Source organism: Phyllostomus discolor, chromosome 10, assembly GCF_004126475.2.
Source record: "Phyllostomus discolor isolate MPI-MPIP mPhyDis1 chromosome 10, mPhyDis1.pri.v3, whole genome shotgun sequence".
Taxonomy (NCBI): domain Eukaryota; kingdom Metazoa; phylum Chordata; class Mammalia; order Chiroptera; family Phyllostomidae; genus Phyllostomus; species Phyllostomus discolor.
The window spans coordinates 31,788,565-31,810,490 of record NC_040912.2 but is presented as its reverse complement, the minus strand read 5'-3'; the positions used below and the strand labels follow the sequence as shown (position 1 = coordinate 31,810,490).

General features: G+C 40.6%; 1 protein-coding gene across 2 annotated transcripts in view; it reads left to right on the top strand.

Moving 5' to 3' along the window:
- Positions 1–21,926, top strand: part of CDK14 (cyclin dependent kinase 14) — a 546,733-nt gene that overhangs the window by 448,806 nt on the left and 76,001 nt on the right. For both annotated transcript variants that reach the window (XM_028525494.2, XM_028525496.2), the window contains 2 exons: positions 6,179–6,318; positions 13,282–13,425. In XM_028525494.2, coding sequence (XP_028381295.1) covers positions 6,179–6,318; positions 13,282–13,397 — 256 coding nt within the window. In that variant the 3' untranslated portion in view covers positions 13,398–13,425. The remainder of the gene's footprint in view (positions 1–6,178; positions 6,319–13,281; positions 13,426–21,926) is intronic.

The window sequence follows — 21,926 nt, the reverse complement described above, 5'->3', positions numbered from 1 at the left end:
TGGTTAAGAACAAAACAAAACACTAAGCTAACTTACCCCCAAAGAGAACGTCGCTAGCCACAGACTGGGTGGGTCTGTGACATCCTTGTTCAGATGTTTATTAAGTTTCTGGTGGCAGTGGACATTATTACCTGGAACACAGTATAACTTCTATACAGACAAGTGAAACTATAGAAGTTCATTACTATTCCACCAAGAAGCTCCATAAAAGGACTTAACTGGGGCACAAGAGGATTGAATTAAAATGAGGAAAATGTTTTGCAAGAGTTCTAACCTAGATGGCCTAAACCTGAGGGAACATCCTTCCTGTCTCCTCATTACTGAATTAAAAATCTGCTGCTGTTTGCTAGGAGTTTCATTTCACTTCCCATTATGCCCAACCTCATACTCAAAGTGCTGAGAAGTTCAAGTGCATAGTGCAGTGAAGTATCTCTAGATAATGACTTCAGTTTCTCTATCATTCTTCGCTTACTTCTGTATCAAACTATTTCACTTCTCTCATGATCCTATAAAGTGTTTCTTAGTTAATGTGGCTCAAGAGGATGAACCAACTCTTGTGACATCATACGTAAGACAGTCCAACGAGTGCAACCTTAAATAAATGTATAGAGGAATTTAAAGTGTGTGGCATTAACACAACACAAGACCATGTGAAGCAACTTACAGCACTGATCATGTAGAGAAGAAGGAGTCGGGTTCTGGACTGACCATCTGATGGCCCGCTGCCATCCAAACAGATGATTGATTAGTTATGCCTTGTTTCTTGAAGACCCTGGAGGTTGTATTGTCGTCATTGTGCTGCAGGTCTCGGGAGAGCACTAATGCTTGTTGCCTTAGCATTAATTGAAGATGGAATGAAATATGAACATGTGGTCAAGTTCATAAGACAAAAGTAGAAAGGAGCATTTAAAAGCAGCCAACTTTTGTATTTGGAGAAGCACTGTCCTAAAATCTTGCTCCCCTTCATAGATACCAGTAGTCATAGAAATTACCATTACAATCAATGAAACTGGGCTGCTGGGTATTATTGCCTTGGAAATGGAACGTCAGACAGCATCCAATTTATCATCACTATTAGCCAAAATGTAGGCTTGGTGAATGATAAATCTAATGAAGCTTTCATGGGAGCATTGATAAGCAGTTTTATCAGGCCTCAAGCTTGGCAGAATTTCAGCCTCTCTGTTTGGATTATGAACAGCCTAGCTGGAAACATAGCAAAAAATTTCTTGCTGTTCAGCATTTGAGACATGCTTATCATTTTTATCAATTGACCTTTCCTGAAACCATGCAGTATTGAGGTATATCTTCTTCAAATCTAGTTCCGTGCCAGAATCTTATCAAAATGTTAGGAATTTAGAGAGAGTGGGTGCTGAAATACCTGGCACAATGCGTACGTGTTTTTAATATCACACAGCATTAAAATCTCAGGAACTATGAAAACCAGTGTCGATTGCCTGTGGTTTATCCCTTCATTTGTGTCAAGCATTGATAGTGGGGCTTTTATGGCTACTTGCCTGCTACTCTATGTTTATAACTCCAGCACTTAAAACAGGAGACATCAGGTTTGTGTAACTGCTGATTTTGTTGGCTTGGGACCAAGTCTATGATGATTTTTTAATGTCTTTCTATAAATCTCATTTTGTGCTGTTATGAAAACCTCCATTTTGAAAATCACAAACCTCTGGTGGAAAAGTTCATGTAAAATCCACACTGTACAGAAGCACATATCCTTACTGTCTCCAGACAGAACGTCTGAAAACTGATTTAATGTTTGCACTTTGGGTGCAACTTAAAAGAGAGGGCCTAGGAAAGAGTGGGAGTGAGCTGTTACAGGATTTTTAGCCAAATAGTTTGCTTGTCTTATGCAGGACATATGGAATATGCCCCCATAAAGAGAAGTTATATTCAGTAAATTGAATATATATATAGAATACATATATAACATTTTATGTGCCTGTTAAACTGTGTAATTTTATATTTGAATACATGACAATTTGTCTTATTATGTAATTGATAAAATGGTACTGTGTACTGCTGTTAATGCAATCACATATTTATATTGTCTGGATGTATGATTATAGTTATTTGGGAAAAATAATTTCTCAGTGTCCTTCAGCTTTGTAAAAACTCACTGTGAGAGTTTAAATATCTAAATAAATATTGAAGTGCAAAAACTAAAAAGTTAAAAGTAATTACTAAACACATGGAAATAGAATATATAACTTCTAAAACAGAAGATGGAAATCTAGAATTTTAAAATTCAATCCAAACAAGGCAGAAAAAGAAAAAAAGGTAAAGCAGGTCAAAATGGAATGCAAGATTAAGATGGTAGCAGTAATTTAGCTCTATCAGTAATGCCCAAGTGTCCATCAGTAGATGAGTAGATAAAACAATTATGGGACATTTGACCCTTTATGACAGTATGGATGGACCTGGAGAACCTTATGCTAAGTGAAATAAGCCAATAAGAGAAAGACAAATTCCATTTTATTTTATTCATACGTGGAATCCAATGAACAAACTGAACGAACAAGGAAAATGGGGACAGACCCATTGATGGAGAGCAGGATGACAGCCAGTGGGTGGGTAGGTTGCAGGTGGAGGGATTAAGCAAAAAAGGAAAAAGGACTCATGGACACGGACAACAGTGTGGTAATTGCTGGGGGAAGGATGCTGTAAGGGGACTAAATGGTAATGGAAAAAATACAATAAAGATTACATCAAAAAATAAATACATACATAAATATGCCAGTAATCACAGAATGTAAATGGACTAAATTTTTTTTAGAATATCGGGATTATTTAATTAAATAAGTACAAACTCAGAGATATGGTATTTATGAAAAAGATACCTTAAAATTATAGATACAAAAAATTAAAAGTAATAGGGTTACAAAAAGTATGTTAGGCAAATAGTGAATTAAAAAAAATTGAAGTCAGCCCTGGCTGGTGTGGTTCAGTGGACTGACTGCCAGACTGGGAGCCAAAGAGTCACTGGTTCAATTCCCAGTCAGGGCACATGCCTGGATTGTGGGCCAGGTCCCCGCCTGGGGGCATTCGAGAGACAACTGATTGGTGTATTTCTAGCACATTGCTGTTTCTTTCCCTCTCTTTCTCTCTCCCTTCCCCTCTCTCTAAAAGTAAATAAATAAAATCTTTAAAAAGAAAACTAAAGTCATTAAATTAATATGAGAAGAAGAATGAACTTTAGCCCAGAAAGCTTTATTAAAAAGGAAAACAGTCATTACAAAAAGATTGATGAGTTCATTTACCAGGAAGAGATAACAGTGCTACATTATTAGGCATTTAATTACTCAGCTCTAGAGTATATAAAATAAGGCTTGATGGAATTACAAGAACATTTTAAAAAATCTACCATCACAATGGGAGATTGCAAACAATAGCCACAGTCATTGTAACATTCTGATAAGGTATACCTATGGCTGGGGGTAAAACTTCCAAGTATGATATCCTGGAAGTATCATGTCTCAAACCACTTAGATGAACTCAAAAAGTGGTTCTGGTAATGACAAAGACTCTGATATTGAAAATGCATATGGAGAGCTGGAATAAAAGTGGTTCTTAAAATGCAAGTGAGGAAACAGAAAACTTTCTAAATTAAAATTATATATATAATGTGTATATTTGTACACAGAATATCACAATTAAGCATTGGATTATTTCATTGACATTATTAAAGGGTAGTAAGATGGGGACATGAGAAATAAGATTGTCTTATACTGGTAAATGCCTTATATTTAGGTACATATGTATAAAATTTAAATGTGACCAGCCCTGTCCAGGTAGCTCAGTCATTTGGAGCATTGTCCTGATACGACAAGGCTGTGGGCTCAATCCCCAGTCAGAGCACATATGGGAATCAACCAATGAATGCACAGATAAGTAGAACAACAAAACCAATGTTTCTCACTCCCCACTCCTCTCTCCTTTCCTCTTTCTCTCTAAAATCTATAAATAAAAATGTAGTAGAAAACAAATTTAAACATAACCAGCAATCTATTGCAAAAACAAAGCTACAACTGCAAATCTAATCTAACTCTTCAACATGGTGACGCCAAGGCCCCAAGCATGACCAGGGCTCACTGGAGCCGCAGGGACTGCCCAGTATGCAACTCGTCATTCCCGTGACAGACTCAGGACCAAAGTGCACACCTAGCCTAGGCCGGCCTTGTTCTGTTCTATCAAAGCTGTAGAAAATGAGTACAAGCGTGTTTTTTACCATGATTATGTATAAACTGTACATCCAGTGGAAGTGCATTTTTCAGCATGAAGTCTACCTATCTGAAGCTTTACATTTAATAGTTTTAAACTATTAATGAATGGTTTATAATAGTGAGAGTGTCTTAGGAAGAGGAAAGAACACTTTGGATGGCCCTGGCCCTTCTTAAAAGAAAGGGAAAAAAAACTATAGAGAATCTTGGCAATGCCTCCTTTTCCTGTGGGCAAACTTCTCTTTGCCAGGCAGAGACATTTAAAGCAAATCTAATGATCAGTATTTTTAAAAATAGTCATTGCAGCAGCCAAACACTGAGCCCATCTGTGAGACCTTCATGGGTGACCATTTAGAGAGAAGTTCTCTTAGATTGGATCTCTGGAGTAACTCTTTTCTTTGCTCTTTTCCCTTTGTCTTCTTCTACTCAAGTTCATTGCTTCCTTTCCTCTTTCGCATTCTCAATCCTCCCTGCCCCCATAACAATTTAAAATCAATACTAAAAAGCTGCTTGAGGGGGGGAGTGGGGAGAGTCATTGGTCACCAGGAAAGATGTTTATTGGCTGATTGTGTGTTTAGTAGCTTCAAGGCTTTTGCACAAATACCCACTGGCAGGTGCAACTTTCTTCACAGTTGTCTGGCTGCCTCTGAGCCTGTGCTTACTGCACCTCATTGCAGAAACGCAGGAATCCAAGGATAAAAGCCTTTAGAAACAATATGAGAGCCTGGCAAATGCTAACCACTTTACTTATTAAACATTTTTATTTTTAAATTATAGCTGGCATTCAATATCATGTTAGGTTCAGGTGTACAGCATAGTGGTTAGACATTTACATAACTTAGGAAGTTATGCCCCCAGTAAGCCAGTTTCCACCTGGCACCATAGCTAGTTGTTTCAGTGTTATTAACTGTTCCTCTGTGCTGTACTTTACACCTCCTACCATGTTAGAGTCATAATTCTGGATAAGTTTGAATCCACCCAGCCTGCTAATTGAGCCACCCAGTACCTCCTCTGACTCCCTCTTACCTTCTCCTGTGACTGGATGGGACGGGAATTATCTCAGTGGGCTATCATAAGGGAGAGAGTGCAGAAAGTACTTGGGAAAGTGCTGGACACATAGCCAACTATCCGTAAATGGCAGCTGTTATCAGGAAGACTTCCATTATTGTTATGTGAATTATCTGGGTTTGATGGCCCTGAGCAGTGAAACAGAGACTCCATGCAAAGCGGGGCTGGGCTGGGCTGTGTGCTCTGCTGCCCATCTGAAAGCTGTACCACATGGAGGACTTGACTTCTCTGCTTTTTTTTTTGTAATCTTGAGACACATATTTTCTGTCTACTGTTGTTTTAAAGGTCGTCTTGAATTGATTCAGCCCCATATGGTTTAAGCATATCCCCTTTGTTAACCTGCATGTTAATATTTTGATTGTTGACATTTGACAGGGTACTTATTCCAATAATTTTATCTTCAATGTAAGAAGATGTGAATTCTTAGAGAAAGAGTAACTTTAGTAACTAAAGAATTTAATAGCAGTTTTATTTTTAATTCTCCTAGTTATTTTGTATTAATTTTCCTATAAATGTATCCAGATGTGTCTGTACTACATGGGTCCTCTGAACAAATTCTGGCATCTATTTGATAAATTATCGTCTGAAGTTTTCTACCTCTGGACCTAGTACTAGCCTGAAAGTATCAACCCTTTGCTTATAGTAGGAATATTTTAAGTCAATGAGACGAGATTACCAGAGTGAAAGCCAGTTTAGAGTAACAAATAAATACTCTAAAAACCAACATGAATTCACCTTCTGTTTATTTTCAGTGGGTAATTTAACTTGTTTTCTTGGCCAGGGATAAATAAGTCCAGAACATTTGGGTGAGCCTTATGTCTTATTTAGTGACTTTTCCTGTTTGGTCTGATTCCTCTCCTTTGTGCTTACATTTTCAGGCTCAGCTATGTGAATCATGCAGAGGATCTGGCCTCCAAGCTCCTACAATGTTCCCCAAAGAACAGACTATCGGCACAGGCTGCCTTGAGCCACGAGTATTTTAGTGACCTGCCCCCACGGCTATGGGAACTGACTGACAGTGAGTAGGACAAATCCACACCATCCAGTCAAAACAAGGACATTGTTTTAGCATCTGTGTATAACATACATGTAGAGAGGTTGATGCTTACATGTGCATGTGTGAGATTATGAGCTTGTGTATGCGTTTGTGTATATGTATGTGCATGTGGGGGGGAGAACACACAGGGGAAGGGGGTTTTGTGTGTGTGTGTGTGTGTCTGTGTGTGTGTGTGTGTGTGTGTTTAATGGAATCCTGCCATTCAAACGCCAGCTTACTAGACACAGGAAGAAAATGGATTCCCTCTTTGCTATCTCTGCTGTGCAGTTTGCAGCCGCAAGTCTTTGTATTTGATTATGTGTGTGTCCAAAAAATGATCTGAGCAGTCGTAAACGCAAAGGAAAATATGATTTACATATTTATGCATACAGTACTTTTTAACTGGCTGCAGTACAGAGGAGAAATGATTCATTTCTGTTTGATTCTCAGAGACCATCTTGGTTGTAACAATAACCTTAAAAAGGGCTGCTATGCAGCGAGCTGACGAACAGAGTTGGCAGTTGGCTAATGCACTGAATTGACATGTAAGAAACGAAGACATAATTCATTTCAACTGCAAATGCTCTTGGTGTTCATGCAGACAGATCTTCTCTAGATCTCTTAAAACAAAACACATTCCTGAGTGGGTTTTTGTTTTGCTTTTACAAAAGTGTTCATATTTACACAGCCTCTTTCAATTACATTTTAAATATTTGGGGGAGGATTTATGGCTGGGAGGACCTCATCTTTCTTCCAAAGTGTGAAACAGAATTCTTGTGAAATTTTGCAAAACACTGTTGTAGTAAGAACGTTGTTGTTCAGTGGTGACACGTTCTTCCCACATGCTGGTTACACGTATTTCTTCCCAGTCTCATTGCCTTGAAATTAATGTGCTCCATATACGCATAGATATTTATAATATACTTATTAATTCTTTGATATACATCACTTATCATGGATATGCACAGTTATTTCCTTAATCTTTTGGAATTTGGACTCCCCCACCCCGGCCACCCCCGCCAATTGTATCAGAGTCACCTTGACAACAGTAACCCTTTTATTTTGCAACTAGGTCATAAAAGTAACAACTACTCTTGGGTATCCTGATCCCAATTTTTTTTATAACCCTACAATTAATTCTAATTACCCATATTTTGCCGTGTATAACATGCACTTTTTTTGCCTACATTTCTGAGGGAAAATTAAGGGTGTGCATCATACATGGGAGTAATGATCCCATGTATCATGCACATGAGCACATGGGTATGTATTATACATGGGTGTAATAATCCCATGTATCACACACACGAGCACATGGGTGCACATTATACATGGGAGCGAGTTATGCACGGCAACATGTGGTACTTTTTCACCCTGAAGTGATGGCAGATCTGTGATCCGCTGATCCCTAGGCTTTGTCAGCCCTTTCTAACATCACACATTTTGTATTCAGCTCTACTTCCTTTCTGAAAGTTTACTCACTGACCACTACCACAGCTACCTCTATTTTAAAAAATTAAAGATGAAATCCCTATGGAAAATAATGATTTGGTGATACATCCTTTTATACTAAAAAAAAAAAGATGCAAATGGGCTTATTAGTTTATGGCTCATCCAACTGAAACGTACGGTTTGTTTTCCTTGGAGAACAACTTGTAACTCGATGTCGCGCCTCCCCGGTACCATCCCAGTCCCATCGGACTTGATGACTGCGTTTAAGCCAGGATTTTGATGGTCGATGAATCCTGAATTTTGCAGCCGTACTTTTCTGTTAATATGGGCTTATTACCCACTTGCCACTTAGTTTATCAGCCGGTGGATAAACCCAGGTCCTATCAGTCAGTAAATGCCTACACATTATCACTGGGTAGCAGGCTGCCAACGGAGACGGCCTTGTCCCCGTCATTAACACGCACAATGTATGCAGAACACCAGAGGGGAATTAAAACCACAAAAAATACCTTGGGGTGGTATTTTTAATATGAGAATTTAATTTGTAATTTCACAGATTAAGAATTTTGGCTGCATTAATCCCTTTATCAGCTCACAGCAGGCTATTTGCAGAAGCATAACCATAAGGTGATATTCGTTGGCAGAAACACGTCTTTGCATAACGTTAAACATCAGGAGCAGGGGAACCTTTTGAAGGGGGGAGAATAAAGATGAAAAATCATTATATTTTTAAAGCACGATTCTGCTAAATGCCTCTGGTAAAAATTTTGAGTTACAGAAATGCTATTTCTGTGTCTAGTAGATAATCATTATGAAGCATAAATCCAGTCTCAAGAAAGGACAATCCCAGTATTAAATACTGGAGTCATTTCCATTTTGAACAACGTGGTAGTCCTTGTAAACATGTTTACAAAACAAAGAATTCCAAGACTTTGGAGACTTTGCAAACCAGTCCTTTTAGGTGAGGTGACTAGTTTTGGTGACCGTTATCTCGGCTAATACTCTGCAGGCTGTATTCAGAAATTCTTAGCATCCAATTTTACATCAGGATGGAGTCTCATAGAAGTTCACCACCCGGCAAACAGCAGTGGCGTGGCACTTCCTTTTCAAGGAGACTCAGTAGGAGGTCCACCTGGGGAGATGAGTCACAGAACCAATAAATGGATTGTCTTAGCAACCAGGTCACCGTTTAGATCATCAGTTCCAGGAACCTCACTGCATTGTTGGCCCAGGCTGCTATAACAAAATACCATAAAAGGTGGGAAGGAGTGGGGGCAGGGGTGCTTAAACAACAAACCATTTCTCACAGTTCTGGGCACTGGGAAGTCCAAGATCAAAGTGCTAGCAAATTGGGTTCCTGGTGAGATTTTCTTCCTGACTGTGGACAGTTACCTTGCTGTACCTTCCCGCGGCAGAAAGAGAGTGGTCTTTCTTCCTCCTGTTATAAAACCACTAATCTCATCAGAGCCCCGCCCTCATGACCTCATCGAGCTGTGATTCGTAGTCAAAGGCCCACCTCCAAATACCGGAGCACTGTGGGTTCAAGGCTTCCACGTGTGAATCCGGAGGACATATTTCGGTCCAGAGCACTTACATTCTTAAAGACAGCTCATAGCATTTTTTAAAAAAAGAATGTCCACAAAAAGAAAACATTTATGCAAGCACAAAGTAAAACCAGTAGGAAAGGAAGAAGAGTGCAATAAAAATAAGTTCAAAGTGGGCCCCAGCCTTCTTGGCCACTTTAATATATCAGACCCTGAGAAAAGAGTGTCAAGTAATCAAGTGTCTCAGTTACATAGAATATTGTAGTCGTTCATGGGGTATACACAAAACTGAAGTTGTATACTTATGCCAGACTCCTCTTTGCTTTGGCAGAACATGTAACAATAGAGTGCCTTTCTTTATTATGCTGTTCGTTAAAACCTCACCAGTTTACATAATACCAAAACTTAGAAGCAATGTGTTAGTGTGCCAGTGAGGCAGGAATTACAAGTTTATCAAGCAAGAATAATGGTACAGTTACCTGGGGATCTCGTGGTAAAAGCTGGCTAATTCTGATGGCACCTTGCCATTCTCCCTCTGTCCTGAAACCCCAACAGCCTTGCCCCACTTCCTCACAAAGATTTTAATTGCAAGGAAGTAAATGGAAGGCTGATTTGGAAGAAATTCATTACTTTTCCCAAATACACCATAGGGCATTCTCCTGTGTATACTATCAAGTAACATAAATTATTGAAGCTGAACTACCCTTGTCAAAGTAAATGAACAAAATACACTTCATAGCGCAGAGTCCTTGATTTTATTACATCCGTTTGTTAATTCACAAAACTCAGATCCGCCATAAAGAGGGTCAACAAATTGGTGCCGTGTTGAGAAGCCCTGAACTGGAGACCGGTCCCCCGGGATTCTTCAGACCCCCGGGGTCTGGCTTCAGCTCTGCTGTGGAGCAGCCGGGCAACTTTGTAGCCATACCTCCATGTCATCTTTTTTAAAAAAAAAAAAAGCCACACCCAATTCAAATATGCTTGCTGTCTCCAGTTCCTAGATTTCCATACGCTCGTGGATCCTTTTGAACCAGGCTTTGGCACCCAAGACTCCAAAACCACTGTTTTCAAAGTCTCTATCCATGACCCTCCCCAGCCCTGATCTCAATCCATCAGCAGAATTTAACACGAGTGACCACCATCTCCTCTTAGTAATGTTTCCTTCACTTGGATTCTAGGACAGGGCTCTCCCGTGGTTTTGCTTTTGCTTCTGCTTTGCAGGTTCTGGTGGATTTTTTCTAATCTGCCAGACCTCTCACTGATAGAGAGCCCTGGGGCTTAATCCTCAAATCTTTCTATCTATAATTCACTCGGTAGAGCTCAGATGATCTCATCCAGTCTCATGATTTAAATATCACTTATACTTTGACAGCTTCCAAATTTATATCTCCAGTCCCATCTTCCCTGACTCCAGATCACATATCCCACTGATTACTCAGATCCTGTCTTTGGCCATCCACTAAGCTTCTCAAATTTAGTATTACCAAAACTGAACTCCTGATCTTTCCCCCGAGACTTGCTCCTTCTGTTCCCCTTGTCAATAAATGGCAATATTGTCTTCCATCTAGTGAAAGTTATCTCTGACACCTTCTTTTGTCACAACCACACTCGCTTCCCCCACAGACCCTGTTGGTATTAGCTTCAAAAGGTCTGTACAGAAGGTATACAGCCATGTAATATGAAAAATAGAGACATTTACTGAAGAAGATACAAGATATAAGAAACACTGTGCATAGGACAATGACACCTCTGTCCCCTTCAAAGTAGGCACCTTGGGACCTCACACAGTTCTCCCAGTTGCCATCAGCTGCCCTATCATATTTTCCTGAATCTCACTGACAGTCTATAAAATCTCTTCCCTTTCAAAGGTGATTTTAGTTTTGGGAAAAGTCAGAGATCACAGGGCACCAAATCTGGGCTATAGGGGGACTGAGTCACCTGGGTGATTTGATGTGTCTCAAAAAAAAAACCATGCAGGAGACGTGATGTGTGAGGAGGCGAGTTGTTGTGATGAAGCTGCCAATCTCAAGCTGCCCATAGCTGCAGACTTCTGAATCATCTGAATAGTTTCCACAGAAGAATGTTCAAGCTCAACACAAAATTTGGTGCAGATTCATTGCTCCACTCGCTCAGTCATTTAGAATGCGATAGCCACACAGTACACATGCTCACTCAACAGCGTCTTACCACCCCCACTGACTAGTACAGTGAAGTTGTCATTGTTCACTCATGTGCATTCCAGTCCACTCTCCTTGGCTGCCAGGTTATATTGATGTTGCATGAACCATTCTCGTTATATTAGCAGTGGTTGGTCTTTTTCCAGATAGGCCTCACGTACCCAGAATCACACCTCTTTTCACTTCTCCTGCTTTCACTGTGCTCCAAGTCACTCACTGTCTTCTTTCGCCTGTTATTTTTTATTTTTTTATTTTCAATTTATTTTGTATTGGTTTCAGGTATACAGTATAGTGGTTAGATAGTCATATTTTACAAAGTGTTCCCCCCAAATTTTCAATGCCCACCTGACACCACACATAGTTATGACAGTATTATTGACTCCATTCCTTATGCTGTGCTTTACCTCCCTATCACTACCAGTCTGTGCTTCTCAACCCCTTCACCTTTTCATCCAGTCCCCCAACACCCATCCCATCTGGCAACTTTCAGTCTGTTGTCTGTGTCTGCAAGGCCTGTTCTCTTTTGTTTGTTAGTTTATTTTGTTCATTAGATTCCACGTATAAGTGAAATCATATGGTATTTGTCTTTCTGTGACTAGCTTATTTCACTGAATATAATGTCCTCTAGGTTCATCCATACTGTCACAAAGGGTAAGAGTTTTTTCTTTTTCATGGCCGAGTAATAATCCGTTGTATTCATGTACCACAGCTTTTTACCCATGTGTCACTGGTATTTTTACAATAGCTTGCTGTTTGGCCTGCCTTTCTTCTTGCTCCCTGAGAGTCAGCTCCTGCCACTTCCTCTTTCTGCGTTAGCACTCCCTGTTCCTCTCCACGGGCATGGCTTGCCCTCTCACCTCCTTTGGGTTTCTGCTCAAATGTAGCTACATGTCCAGTTTCTCTGCCTTGACTTATTTTTCATCGTGACATTTACTACTAGTTGATATTTTATATTTGTTTGTCTTCATCTCTCTCCCCCAAATGGATCTACAAGAACAGGGATTTCTTTTCATTCTCATTTATACACTGCAGGATTCTGAAGTTCTAGAACCGTGTGGGCTCAATAAATATTTCTTTAATGAATGAATGAAAGTATGCCATAAAGAAAGGAAAAAATAGCCCTGGCTGGGTGGCTCAGTTGGTTGGTGTGCTGTCCCATGTACAAAAACGTTGTGGGTTCTATTTCCCAGTTAGGGCATATACTGAAGTTGTAGGTTCCATCCCAGGTAAGAGCACGTACAAGAGGCAGCTGATCTCTCCCTCTCTCTCTCTCTCTCTCTCTCTCTCTCTCCCCACTCCAGTTCCCCCTGCTCCCCACTCTCCCTCCCTCTTTCTCTCTTTCCTCCCCCTTCTCTCTCTAGGATCAATAAAAAATATCAAGTGAGAATTCAGAAAGAAAGAGAATGAGAGAAAGACAGAGGGAAGAAAGGAAGGAGGGAGGAAAGGAGGAGGAGAGGGAGAGAGGGAGGGAGGGAAGGAAGGATGCGGGGAGGGCAGTATGTTGTTTCTGTCACCTGAGCGGTGCTTCTGTGGGGAAGGCAGACTGTCCTGTCATGTGCGTGTGCATCGGTGTACACGTGTTTGTGGCTGCGATTGCTTGACTTTCATCCACTGAGCCACACCAGCCAGGGCTCGATTGCTTGACTTTCAGAGGCTAATACTGTTCCCTGGGCCAGCTGTACAAAATTGCAGCTCAGTATCCATGTTTAAAAAGAGAAGATTATAAATACATCAATAAATATGTAAATGATAACTTTTCATTCTGTCCACAGTGTCTTCTATTTTTACCGTCCCAAATGTAAGATTGCAACCAGAATCCGGAGAAAGCATGCGGGCCTTTGGGAAAAACAATAGTTATGGGAAAAGTCTATCGAACAGCAAGCACTGATGAGCACAGCATCCTCGAGAGAGCACAGGTAAGATGACCCACTTTACTTGGAAAGTAACACTGAATAGACGTGAAAGAGATCTTTTAAATGGAATATTTCAGGTTCCTTTTCCCCATCTTACAAGTCTCTCATGTTCACTGTGGCATCCCTCACAGATCCTGCTGAGGCAGGGTACAGTCAGTCATTTTTACATGTTTTCCAGCACTTCCAGATCCCAACCAAAATTTTACTTCATGTGTAGAGTTAGGAGCAAACCATTTAGTCCAAGCAAGTCATTTTAACTAGTCACACATTCTTCATTGAGGAGAGAAAAAGGTTAACCTTGGGCTGTATCTGAGCCACAGACCTGCTTTGTTTGACCCACACAATTTTTTAAATTAGATGCTCTCATTTTACAATGGGGAGATTTTATACAAAATCTGGATTTCTGGCTTTTCTTGAAAAGTCAGCAACTCTGCGGTTCCTTGCTCCTACCCCTGCCGGAAGTCTGGAAGTCTGAGTGGATGGTGGCTGCCTCCCTGGGGAAGGGCGTGTGCTCCCTGCTCCCTGGTGTTGTCCAAGGGCCATGTGGGCCACTCCATCCAAGGTCTGACTCCCACCAGGCCCCGTACACACCTTATCATGATGCAGCTTTGCTCGTCTTCCTCTATGGCTTGGTGACCTCTGCTGTTCTGCAGATGGGCAGCAGCATCTAAACAGGGCACTCTCCAGGCCCGTCAGCCTGTCTCAGACACCACACACACCTCCCAGACACGAGCACAAGACAGCAGCTTGGGAAAAGGCTGTGTCCCTCCTTACTGTCAGGTGGAAAGGTCTGGGTTTTTGGAATTGTGTGCCCCTGTCAATGTCACATGACCCTCTTAAGCAAATAGAGAATCGACTTTTTTATGGGGAAAGCTTTTTCTTTGCTAGTCCTTATCTGTTCCTTGCTCATGTGGATGCTCAGTAGTTCAACATTCGAGCAAACTGGAGGATGGATACAGCATTGCAGGAGCTCCTCCTTCTTTTCCTCTGTCTCTTAGTATGAAAAAGATTTACAGGCTGATTTGTCAGCCTGGCAAAGAGAGCAAATTCAATGGTCCACCTCGTCCTGGCCAGATGGCTCATTTGGGTGGAACATCATCCTGTACACCCAACAGTTTCGGGTGTATCCCTGGTCAGGACACATGCTTAGGTTGTGGGTTCAGTTCCCAGTCAGTCCCCAATGAGGGTGTGTATGGGAAGCAAGAGATCAGTGCCTCTCTTTCTCTCAGGTTAAAAAAAAATATGTCCTTAGGTGAGGGTAACAAAGAAATATTATTTCTATAAAGAAATATTGTCTACCTTGTCTTATGGGTGAAATGCCAGTACCCTGAGCTATTTTTGGTTTTAGATTTTGCCGGCACTCAGTGTGGGGGCCAATGCTGGCTTCTTGGGAGTATGGTGATGAGTTAACGAATGGCTGGAGAGAGAAGATCCCCAGGTGAAAGGGGATGAGTAAATATCAGCCAGGACTGGTAAACCTGCCACGTCGTTTGTTGGTATGAGTGAGATTCTTCATTCCTCAGGCCAGTTTTCCCTGCTGGATACAATGTAACCTGGAAGCACAACTGTACCGCCCTGTAGCATTCATACTCCCATTCTGAATTTCAGTTGGTCAGACCAGGAGAGAGTGGGCTGAGTTTTTGACCATTCCTGGTTCTGAGAGTGGTTTTAATTCACGAGGGTTGCAGCATAGGCCTTTGAAAGTCTTTAACCTACATTACCATAATGAGGGCCCCTGGCTTTATAAGTCCTTCAGCAAAGCAGAAAGTGGACTTCATCTGGGTTGCTCTCTCAAACACACAAGCACACAAGCACACACGGATGTCAGCGGCAAGGCCGTGTTCTTTCCTCTCTGCTCTTCGGAGATCTCTACGACCTGAGCCTGGCCGGTCGAAGTTGCTGGAACGCAGGTCAGGGCAGCTTCTGGTAAAATGAAATCAGGTTCACAGAACATCAACCACTATTTGAAAAAAGATTTTAAAAGGTGCTCAGAACTGCAGTTGTTAGAATTTGAAAGCCTTTTTAAAATGCATTTTCTTTGCAGTATATTTTACAAACTAATGTCAGGGTATGTCTGCATGGTGGAAGCTCTTCCTCTAGAATTGTTTGGTAATGATACAGATATTTTCTCTATGAGTTTTGTCTTTTTCACATCAACTTGTAAAGCTTTAATATCATTACTGTTTTTGTTGTTTTCTTATACATCTAAATACCTCACCTTGATTCAACAGTATACTGAGAAAACATCTGATTTTTTTTTTCTTAGAAAAGCTGCAAGGAGACTGGACTCTAAGAGTTTTCTCTCAGCAGCAAAAGAAATCATTGTAATTTCTCCTCTGTGTGGATTTTGAATTTTAATCAAAGGGAGCCATCTTGGAGATCAATATATACAGCCTATACATTGTTCTAATGCAACCTGCACAATAGAGCTTATTCTGACCAATACTTGAATATCAAGTTATAGACATACAGAGCAAAAATTCTACACAAATAAAGGTATTCGTAAAAAAAACATGGAATTTCCTAGATTTTAATTTCACTGTAGATGAATTAATTAACTGTCTAGAGCAGGGTGTGGCATCTTAAATTTTTCTCAGATGTCCCAGTTCTTTGTAAAGTCCAGAAGGATTGGAAAGGAGAGGGCAGTGGGAGGGGTTGGGGCCCAAATAGGCTGAGGCTGGCATTTCAGCCAGCTCTCCTGGGAGGTAAGACAGTGGGAAATACATGGTATCACTTCTGTTTTTGAAATGAGGGAGGGCTGATAGACAGGCATGTCTTAGGTCCTAATTTTTTTCCCGATGATACTTCAGTGCCAAATTGTTTCTGTACTTGCATACTAAGGTCACTTCATTATTTAGTTAAGAGAACTGGATTTGCATAAACTGGATAATGAGAAGCATTTCCACTGCAGCAGAAAGCAATTTGGTTTCCTAGTCCTGTGACCAAATTAAATAAAAGAAAAACCACATGCAGCCAAGGTAAACATGGGATCGGTGCCGCTGAAGGACCGAAGCACCGTGCTCCCTGCACTCTGTTATCCTCTGAAGATACGACAGACTCAGGAGTTCACAGATTGCCCCCACTCTTTTAATCCGCATTGAAGGGTAAGACGCTCTCAATGCCTTAAGTGTGCATAGACATTTCCCCCAAGGAACAGACTAGAAGCTATATGGAATACCACATCCATTAGTATCACTTACATGCAAACACAGCCCTATGTTGAGCTTAATTTTCCAGTCATTCTAAACAGACAGGAAGTGCACAGGCGCTCTGTCTACTACTTTTTTTGCTGAAGACAAGAAATAAGAAGGACCTCTAATCTTTTAAACAGATGCTTTATGATTTTTTCTGAAATGATATGTGCTCATTATGGTACATCTCTTTTTGATGAATCAGTTGGTCTTCAGACCCTGTTAAATGTGTACTAAATATACAACTATCTGTGTAGTGCATGAAAAAAATTGTAGTTGGTTCAAGTGCAAGAAGTTAACTGCATGCACATTTTAAAGACCTTCCCATTGCCTTATAGAATATTATCTTTGCTAATCAACATTATTTAAGTATTATATGACAACCAAAAAAAAGTGTTAGACTCTCTCAGCTTGACTTAGTCATCAAGCAATAATTAGCTACAAGTGGTCTTCCAGGTAAACAGTAGAATGCATAAATTGCTAAGAATTCTGATCAAATGAGGTAAAGATTTTTTAAAAAGCAAACTCCAAACCGAATGCACTGCACTGGTGCTAAACATTCAGTAGAGCTGTATGCACACACCCCAGGGTGCTAAAACCCTGGAGATTTTTTAAAAATCCAGGTTCCTGAAGTCCATGAATCTGCATTTTAAAGACCCCCAAAGCATGTCGATACAAGTGTCTCAACTGCATATAATGAAATATTTAGTAAATATCAAGAGTTGCATGTTTATAAAGTAAAATAATCAACTATTTGGGTCAGGACTAGATATAGGCAAACTAGGAAAATCTCACCTAACTGTTCCTTTTTCTAAAGGAAGAGCAGTGTAGACTTGTACTAATAAGGTAACCACTAGCCTCATGTGCCTTTTTTAATTTAATTTTTAATTAATTAAAATTAAGTTAAGTTACAGTTTTGTTTCCTCAGTAGCAATACCACATTTCGAGTGCTCATAGCCACATGTGGGTAGTGGCCACCCAATTAGCCGGGACGAATGTGGAACCTTTCCAACACCACAGGACAGTCTAGAGGACAACTGGTGAAGAGCATTTCTCCTGCCTGCCTGCCTGCCTGCCTGTTAACGGAGGAATCAGGAAAACTAAACTGATTCAATCAGTAAAAAGATGTGTCAGTTCTAGATTATAGCCTCCTAAGAGAAGCTTGAAATGTTTGAGGAAGAGAAACTCTCAGATGAGGAAAGAGGCAGGTAGCGAAGTGAGAAGAACGGAGATGGATGATTTAGAGTGACAGAAAAGGCTTTGCCCCGGGAACAGGACAGACCACAAGAAAGTGGGTTTGGGGATCTTTCAGGAGAAAGAGACACGGTCAGCTTTCCTCGGTTAATGGCAGTCTTCGCTGAGATTGCTTCTGGGAAGTAAGGAGGAACAGGCTGACAGTCCACGTATGTGCACAAAAACAGAATGCCCCTCAGAATCCAACAGGGGCTTTAGCTTGTCTGCCCCCTCAACCGCCACCTCAGCTCTGCTACCTGCTCCTGGAGAAACAGCCACCTGTTGCTCTGCTTTACACAGCTCAGTTTTCATGTTGCTGCATCCACTAACATGGCTTTCATCTTCTCCTCTCATAGCTTGTGCTGACTTGTCTCTGCTTGTGCATGAATCCTGCTCTTTGTCTCTCTTGTTCTGGGGCGGTCTGTTGCTGAGCTCCTTTCCTCAGATTCAGTTGGTCCACAGAAGCTTTTCTGATTGGTCTGGTCATTATCATAAAGTAGAGAGCAAGGCGTCAAGCGAGGCTGTTTTGTGAGTCTCCCCCAGAAGCTGCTGGCAGACGGTGGAACACTGGGTCGGGTGCAGAGCCCTGATTCAATCAGCTGAGCTGTGAATTGGGTGGCCAGCCTTTTCATCAGGATGCCTGGGGAGAGGGCTCTGGGCTTAGCAGTCTCTGAAGCTTCTGTGAAACAAGCTGCATAGTCTGAAGGTACCTTGCCTGGACACTACCAAAGAAAACATCAGTCCACTACAGAGGGACACTCCAGTGTTCATCCTCATGGTGTGGTATTTTTGCCTAAAGGTCTTTTTAAGGCTGTGTTGCATTTTCTCAACTATAAACACACCAGTTAGTATTTATCATACTATAAAAAAGTCAAAGGTTGGATCTAGCTTTCTTTCAGTAGCAGGACGTCTTCTGATTTTTTTCCTGCAAGAATTGTTATTTTCTGCATGATTCTGCAATTTTTTTTCCTCTGAAACATCTACATTTTTATTCCCTGTCATCTCATGTAGTTGACAAGACTAGTTCTGGAAATAACAGGGAGAGAGGGAAACAAACCTTAGTGTTCCTCGAAGGTTTTCTCGGAAAGGATCCCTGGTTCGTGTCATTACCCCTACATTGCTGCACATTAAAAAATACATCTTATTCCAAAACTGACAGTGCTTCAAACCACAAACGCATAATGCGTATGAACACCTGACAGAGAAGAGGCTAGAATGTGGTTTAGATTCCCCACCCCATCCCCACCCCCTTTCCTCCGTGTCCCCTCTACCCTGGAGAGTCCGTTGTCTCCTCTAAACTGTGATACAAATTAGTACGACATGGAAGTTCGTCTCTTCTCCCTTCCCTCTCCCTTTTCTGCCTCTCCTCTTCTCCCTTTCTGTGAATCCCCTCTGATCTGTGCTCTGCACCATCGCTGCCAACCCTGTGTAGGGGTTTGCAAAGGACTCTAAGGCCTTCGCTGTCTAATCTGCTTAATCATATCCTGGGATTGTGACAAAGCAGAATGAAAATAAAGTTCAATATAGGTATCATGCTTCATTCAGAGTGCATTTTTAAGTATTTATTCAGTTTTTTAATGTTGACATAATTTCCGATTTATAGAAAAGTTGCAAGAATAGTACAAAGAATTCCTGATACCCTTTATCCACTTTCCCCAAATATTTGCATTTTACAACATTTGCTATTTTGTATTCATTTTCTCTCCCTCTCTCTCTTTTACTCTCTCCCTCTCACACATACACACACAAATGTGTGTACATATATGTTGTTTTGCTAAACCATCTTTTTAACTTACATGACATTCCATTACCTTTAAATATTTCAATGTGTTTTTCTTAAGAATTCAGAGTGATATTTTTAATTAAAAACAATAATAGTTTTTGCCCTTGCTTTCCCTTCTGTGATTGAGAATTTTTAAAAGCAAACTGGCCAAAAGAGAAGAAATGTTTAATGCTTTGCAAACTGGTTCATCAGCCCAAAAATGCTAAAAAATTGGCTATATTTTTGTGATTCAGTGTTTTAGGTCAGATGAGCTTTCAAAATGGGGGTGGGAATGGCACTGCAACTTGTATCTCTGTCTTTTTAAACCCAAATTAATTTCTTAGGGACTGTTTTGCCAGCAGCATAATATGAGTGAAGCTTTCTTATAAAAATAGTGGGCAGGGGATGGGATGTGGCTGGTAAGCAAGAAGTGTGTTACAATGCTTGGCCACACTGTGATGAAATTAGCAGTCACGTATATTGTAATAGGTAGTTATAATCGATTCAGGTGCTCTATTTTCCTTTTGATTTAATGTTGAGTCTTACGAATTTGGGATACAGAGGGAATCGTCTCTGCCCTAAGCACACTGTATTGTATTATTAATACCAGGAGAGCAGCCGAGTCCCCCTAACAGTCTTTGTGGTCTGCAGATACCCTGAGAAATGTCTGAGCATGAAAGGAGGCTGATTGAGTTGAGGTGGGCTGATGGTCTGGGATGACATTTGAATGCATGGAGGGCAATGTCGAGATGATAATGTCGGGAAGGGAAGGCAAAAGGAAGCTTGAAACTACTCCCATTGTCCTGCCACTCCAGGAGGAGTGACGCTCATCACTCCTCCTGAGCTGTTCCTCCCGTGGGAGCTCTGTCTGAGCAGAAAAGGGGAGTGGGACCAGGAAGGGTGCTCACTGGGGCTTTGGGACAAAAGCCAGGGGTTCAGGTTCTTAGATGCATTAACATTCTAGACAGATAGCAGATGTAATGAAAAGCACAACCCAAATGTATTTCAAGTCTTAACAAAGTTAAACATCTTAGCTAAATTATTGCAAGTATATTTAACAAAATGTTTGCAATACTCTGAGATGCTTCTATGAATAAACCTTTTAAAAACATCAAATCGGTTGTGCAAATGAATAATTTACCAGGTCTCATTTGGAATTTAGGATAGCTGTTTCCTCTACCAGCACACACACTCGCGCATGCAAACACACGCACTCTGTACGCTCACACAGCCAAACAGAATCATTTTTCAACAGTCCTGGAGTTGCTAGGATAACATCATAGATTATCAAAGGGTTGCTTTTCCACCTAAGGAAATAATGCACAAGGTCTCAAACAGAAAACAATGCAAACGTAGGAGAAATGGATGGAAATATGACTCCTAAGAAATATCACCATGTATGCCAAGCGTGAAATCAAATATTGTGGCTATTAACTGCCATACTTGGATGAATTTTTCCCCTTTAAATTATTACCATTTTTTAATGTAGTTTGCATTATGTACAGTGCCCTTGGATTTTTAATTGCTCTGGATTATCATATTCAATGCAATTAGTAAAAGGCCCTCAATTACATATAATTATTACTGTAAATGGGGCTACTGGCCTAATTACTATAAATGAGGAAAGATGTGTGATTATCATGTGCAATTAAATCATGTACAGTGTTTATTTTGCATTATTACATACAATGGTGTAGTGATTAATTATATTGTATCATTTCTTGGTCAAGAAATCTATTTTACATTAAGATACCTAGAATTGTGATCCATTGTCAAAGACCTGGGTACTGGATCTTTTTTCCTAAGGTAATTGAGTTCCTCTATTGATTGTGCATGAACAAGAAAAAATCTGGAAAGAAAAAAATATATTTTACCTCCATTAATTAACAATGTCCAGATTATCCTGTGTTCAGTGTTCAGTTGTTCTTGAGCCCAATGCCAAGTTCTACCATACCTGTTTGTTTTTATGTAAATGAGCAAAAATCAACACCCCTAAATGATGGTAACATTTAAAACATGCCTGAGGATGGGGGTGGGGGAAAGAGGTCTTTCCTTCATTGTGGCAAACATGATAATCACCCCTAGTTTACAAATGCACACTTAACAAGCTTATAACACATAATTAATTCTGCAAAGGATGCTTTTTGACAGTGGGATATGAGAATTGCATACTGATAGTTGCAGGAGAAATAAATCTATTTTCTCTACGTCAGGTAGGGTGTTCTTCAGAAACTGGCACATCTCAGAGGTGTTGCTCTCAAAATGATCTCAGGATGGAAAGAAATCAGTAATTACAGAGCCAGGCATTCAGTTGTGTC